The sequence below is a fragment of the Molothrus aeneus genome, chromosome 13 (genome assembly GCF_037042795.1).
Source record: "Molothrus aeneus isolate 106 chromosome 13, BPBGC_Maene_1.0, whole genome shotgun sequence".
NCBI classification, from domain to species: Eukaryota; Metazoa; Chordata; class Aves; order Passeriformes; family Icteridae; genus Molothrus; species Molothrus aeneus.
The window spans coordinates 3,429,059-3,435,018 of record NC_089658.1 but is presented as its reverse complement, the minus strand read 5'-3'; the positions used below and the strand labels follow the sequence as shown (position 1 = coordinate 3,435,018).

The 5,960-nt window shown below is 55.6% G+C and overlaps 1 protein-coding gene across 1 annotated transcript; it reads right to left on the bottom strand.

The window, feature by feature from the left end:
- Positions 1-317: 317 nt before the first annotated feature.
- Positions 318-5,498, bottom strand: LOC136562298 (cytochrome P450 1A5-like). The gene is made up of 7 exons (XM_066559041.1): positions 5,495-5,498; positions 4,457-5,328; positions 3,655-3,781; positions 2,423-2,512; positions 2,222-2,345; positions 1,524-1,610; positions 318-624 (listed from the first exon to the last, which is right to left on the bottom strand). Exons 1-7 carry the CDS (start codon positions 5,496-5,498, stop codon positions 318-320), a joined length of 1,611 nt encoding a protein of 536 aa, XP_066415138.1.
- Between the last annotated feature and the right edge of the window lie 462 nt (positions 5,499-5,960).

Below are 5,960 nucleotides of genomic sequence, written 5' to 3'. Positions count from 1 at the left end.
AAGCCTTTTCCAACCTAAACAATTCCATAATTCTGTAATTCTGATGGGGGCTGTGGGGTTATGCCATGGGTTGGCTGTTCTGCATCAGAGGGTGACTCCCAAAGGATACGGTACAAGACTGGGTGTGGTGGAATAGCCAACATTTAATGGAATATCCAACACTAGAAACACCAGGAAACAAAACAGGCAGCAATTGCTACAAAACAAAGCAGATAAAGCAGAAGTCCCAATGGTGTCAGTTTATCCCATCACCCCACAGAGTCATTCCAGACCCAGTTCTGCTGGCAGGACACCCTGGAGTTGTCTTCTCCCACTGCTCAGCTCCTGCCCTTGGTGGGGAAGCGCTGCCTGACCTGGAAGTGCTCACACCTCTTGTGCTTCAGGGACAGTCCATAGAGCGGGGTCATGTCCACGCTGCCGCCCTCGCAGATGCTGAACTCGAGCTGCTGCAGCAGCGTGGCCAGGAAGAGGAACACCTGCCAGCGGGCAATGTTCTCCCCAATGCACCTCCTCTTCCCCAGGCCAAACACCAGCACCTTCTCCCCGTCCTCCTTGTTCACTTTGGTCCCATCCGCGCTGAGGAAACGCTCGGGGTTGAAGGTCTCTGGGTCCTTCCAAAGCTTCCTGGAAGGGAAAACATTGGGTGTTGAGATGGTTTCTCCTGGGCATGGGTGTCTGGGGGGACACTGGAAGGTGGTGTTCCAGATTGCAAGGCAAGATATTTTCCATTACCATCTGTATGGCAGATTATCTTTTGTCAAGTGGGCAGTTTGCCTTATCTCTCTCTTTGAGCAACCACAATCACACCTCCCTGGGGAGGGGACATCTGTTTATAACAGCTATTGAATGTCCCTGCATGGCTGATAAGAACTACAGCATCCCATTGGGAGATGCTCCGCCCAGAGGGAGGAGCCAAGCATTGCTACCCAGATATAATCCAGAGGTTTTTGAGACACCAGCACAGCTTCTCCACTGGATTTCCCAGAAGAACAGCAGCTGCCTCTCCTTCCACTGGATCTTCAGAGGAAGAATCCATCCTTCTCTACAGGTGCCCCTTGCTCCAGCAGAACCACCCCTGACACTGCAGGGGGGCTGAGCCACAATTCCAATGGGACTGCTGCCAGCACCCTGACCCACAGGGTGTCAGGCTGTGTTCTGACTCTGTCAGTGTTGTTCTAGTGTACTGCATTGTTTATTTCATCCTTTTTTTTTTTTCTTTCCCTATTAAAGAACTTTATTTCCTGCTCCCATATTTTTGCCTGAGAGCCCCTTAATTTAAAATTTATACCAATTTGGAGGGGTGGGGAGGGTTTACATTTTCCATTTCAGGGGAGGCTCCTGCCTTCCTTAGCAGACACCTGGCTTTCCAAACCAAGACAGGTGGGAACTGTTGGGAAGAACATCCCTGATGGTTTGCCACCATGGGAGGGGTCCTGATTGTCACTGCAGGAACAGACCTGTTTGACAGCACAAGAAGGGACCTGTTTGCCAGCACAGGAGGGTTTGTGCCTCACGGTACTCACTCGTCGTGGTTCACTTGCCACTGGTTGACGAACACGCAGCGATCCTTTGGGATGAAGTAGCCATTCAACACCGTGTCCTTGGTGGTGCTGGGGAGAGAAAAGATGGAGAGCAGGTTCTTCTGCGTCCTCAGGGGACTGTCAGGCTGCTCCTGAAGGGCGTGACCCAAAGGGGTGGTTTTGTGAGGACAGTTGTGTCCTCCACGAGGTGTAACATGGTGCCTCAAGGCCACCTCATCCCTGGAGCAGCTCTGCCAGCCCACCACCGTTCAGCACCGTCACTTTTGTTGTGCTGATGGGAACATGGGTGGAAAGAGAAGTTAGAGGAGACCCACAGCTCCTGACAAGCCAAAGCCCAGCGAGTCCTGCAGGGGTTTCATCTTCAAAGCCCTACTTGTGCCCTTAGGACTGGCTAGGAAATACCCCAGATTGTATTCGGGAGGTTTAAGAGCCTTGGCTTCACTTTCCTCCACCAGAAAAATTCCAGTTTCACTTCACAGCTCATTCCAGATCCGTTGTGATGGTTCCTCCCAAGGCAGGAAAGAAAATATAAACCCAGGTGTGCTCCGCCAGCAAAGGTTTGTGGAGAGAAACCACCCTCAAAACAAAGGATCCAACCCCAGAAGGGCAACAAGCTGGAATATTTCCCCCTCACAGGGATCAAAACCCCCAAAGAAGGTGTTGGCCGCTCCAGCCCGTACCTGTGTGGGATGGTGAAGGGCAGGAAGGAGGAATGCCTGAACATCTCCAGGATGAAGGCTTCCGTGTAGGGCAGCGTGCCCCGGTCCGACAGCCGCGGCCGCCTCTCGCGCCCGATGGTGCGGTCTGGGGAGGGGGCAGGACAGGGTCAGCACCGGGGCTGAGCACAGAGAGCCCCAGAGGGATGTGGGGCATGGACTCACCCAGCTCTTCATGGATCTTCTTCTGGATCTTGGGGTTTGTCACAAGGTACATGAGGCTCCAGGACAGGGCTGTGGTTATGGTGTCGAAGCCTGGGCAAAGAGGATGGGGTGTGGGTGAGCTCAGCACAGCACCTGCCAGAACCCAGGACATTGCTCTGGCTGCCCTGGATGGATTGAGGCCCTGGCAGGGGGCTCAGAGACCTTGGCACAGAGTCAAAGACACCTGTGCCTTTGATTTTAGCCCATGGAAACATTTACCAACTTTGTGTGAGATTTACAAGCCACAAGAGTTGGAGTAGAATGGTAGTTAATTTGTCACAGGGTGAAAAAGTAGAACTTTGGAGTTTTAGAATGAGGGTTCAAGAAGCAAGATGGAGGAATCTGGGCATGTCCTGTCCTTCTTATTCTTCTTCTTGTCCTCCATCTTCTGCTGGGATGGTGACACTTTTGGGTTGGTTTAGGATAGAGACAGACTGTCTAACGTAAGTGATAGGTACTGGAAAAATATTGCAAATAAAGTACAGGTAGGTTTTAGTATAAAAAGCCAACACCACCCCAAGGGCAAGGACTATGCCACAGCCCAACCTGCTGGACAGATCTCAGCAGGTCATAGAAAGAATGGAACAGATAAGAGAAAATAAACAACCTTGAAACCCAGAGCCGAGGAATCCTGACTCCTCCAAGAGCTCACGGCTGGGAAAATGAGACTTTTAATACCTCGGCAGCCATTCCAGCAACACAAAACCCGAGAAGCAACCACCCTGGCCTGAGGGCTGACCATCACACAGGGCAGTCTGGGCTGGCTGAGGAGGCCAAGGACATCCTGGACACACAGCAGGGCTTGGGGCTTTGTTCTGCCATAACAAACTTTGATAAAATATCCTGTTCTCTCAGCCTGTCCCACTCCTGGGTTGTGTCAGGTTTGTACAGCTTCTCCAGAATTGGGGGAATTTCCACAGAAAGGTGAATCAGCCCACAGACATGTCCCTCAAGCAGGAAAAACCACTCTAGATTGTGAGGTTCAGCTGAGCTATATAACCCATGCCCTTCACTTTTCCAGAGCTGATATCCCAGACTGGTCTCTACAGGTATCCCTGGAAGGTCCAGTGAGCAGGAGGGCGAGTGCTTAGACCCAAACCAGCTGCCTGCTGTTGGACAAGGAAGGGTCGGACAGGAGGGGCTGGAGAAGATCTGAGAGCATCTGCCAGAGCTGAGGAAAGCTGGGAGGATACCTGCTCCAAAGAGGTCATTCACAAGGTTGACGATCTTCTCCTTGGGGATCTGTGTGGCCGTGTTTGTTCCCAGTTTTTTGTCCAGGCACTGCTCAATGAGGGAGTCCGTGATGTCCCGGATGTTGTTCTGAGAGGAAGAGGAGGCAAGGTCATGGGGCAAGGCAGGACTGCAGAGGGGTGGGTGCTCCTGGGCAGCCCCACAGAGTGCTGGGGGAGCCTGGGGTCACATGAGCTCTGGGGAGCACCATCCCTCAGCTCCTGTGGTCCCTGTGGAAACAAGGAGAGGGTTCTCCAAGGAACCCAAGCACTGAGCAGATGTTCAACCACCAGACTGGCCACATCACACAGGGAATGGAGGAGATGCTGAGAGGCTCATGAAGCTGAGTCTGGGGAGGTTCAGGTGGGACATCAGGAAAAGGTACAAGGACACCAGGAAGCAAAACAGGCAATGACTGCTACAAAATGAAGCAGATAAAACAGAAGACAGTTTCTGTTTATCCCATCACCCCACCAGAGAGTGGTGGGGCTCTGCCCAGGCTCCCCAGGGAATGGGCATGGCCCCAAGGCTGCCAGAGCTCCAGGAGAGTTTGGACAACACTCTCAGGGATGTTGGGGTGTGTGTGCAAGGGCAGGATCTGGATTGGATGATCCACGTGTGAGCCAGCTCAGGATATTCCATGATTCTACAATACTCTATGATTCCGTGAGGAGGAGGACTGGGGAGAGACAATGCCTGCCAGAACACAAACACCTCGCTGATAGAGAGGGGAGGAGAGCAGGGGAAGGCCCTGCCAGCTCTCACCTCATCGTAGGTCTCGTAGTGCTCCTTGACCCTCTTCTGCAGGAAGCTGAGGAAGTACCTGTTGAAATCGATGAAGAGCTTCATGCTGCGGCTGGGCAGGTAGCGGAGCAGGGGGATGAAGTCGGCGGGGTTGCCAGCAGCAGTGACAGCAGTGAACTCCTCCGTGGAATTCACCAGCCTGAGCAGCTCCTGGTCCTCGTGCTCGTAGCGCTTCCCGAAGCACATGGCGCAGATGACATTGGCCACCGACACCACCAGGTACCGGTAGGGCTCAAACCTCTTGTCCTCCTCCATCAGCTGCAGGAACTTGGTGACCAGGTACTCGGCCTCCTTGGAGACGTGCTCCTCCAGCAGGCAGCTGCAGGATGAGGTGGGGCTGGGGGCGATGGAGAAGCTCTTCAGGGCGCTCTGGGCCAGCTTCCTGCGCGCTTTCCACACCTCCCCGGAGTCGGGGCTGAACGTCAGGCTCTGCCCATCCGTGACAAAACGAAAGCTGTAGAGGTCGGGGCGTCCCATGAAGTCCTCTCCTTGCTTGACCAGGGCTTGGCGGATGGTGTCCAGCCCGCTGAGCACCAGCACGGGCCGTGTCCCGATGCGCACCTCCATCACGTCCCCGTAGCGCCGGCTCAGCCGCGTCAGCGCCAGGTGCGTGTCCGTGCGCAGCTCCAGCACGTTCCCCAGCACGGGATAGCCCCGCGGGCCCGGCGGCCGCCGCAGCCCCGCGGGCACGGCCGCCCGCAGCCGCTGCAGCAGCAGCAGCAGCACCAGGCACAGCGCGGCGGCCGCCAGCAGCGCCTCGCTGCCCGACACCGCCACGGGGCTCCCCGGCGGCCACATGGCAGCGCTCGGTGTCACCGCCGGCACGGACAGCCCTAAAGGAGGGAGCGCAGTGAGGGGAGAGCCGCGAGCAGCGAGGGGCTGAGCGCTGCGGGTGTTCCTGACACTGGGACAGGCAGCGACAGCCCCACACCAGCTCAGGGGATGGAGCTGCCCCTGCAGCACAGGCTGGAGAGCTGTGAAGGCTCCAAACACACCCACCCATGCCTTATGGGGGTCCTCAACCCATGAGAGACTTTGCAGCACCCCTTTCCCTGCAGCAGACCCTTAGACTGGCACGCAGAACCCTCGGGTGCAGAATCCTCAGGGTTAGGAGATGGGGCTGGTCTCTGGGCTGAGACACCTGCAGGTGCTCCTGACAGGGACAGGGAGTGACAGCCCCAAAGCAGCTCAGGAGATGGAGCTGCCCCTGCAGCACTGCGGGTTTCCAGCAGCACAGCCTGGAGATCTGTGAAGGCTCCAAACACACCCACCCATCCCTTAAGGGGAACCTCAACCCATCAGAGACCTTGTGGCACCCCTTTCCACACAGAAAGCCCAAACCCCCACTGGCACAGCCATGCCTCCTGCCCAGGGAAGCCAGTCTTGTAAAACGAGGCATGGAAAAAACTGCAGCTCAGCAAGTCCCAGGGAAGCAGGAGCAGAGGAACAGCAGCTCCTCTGTGAA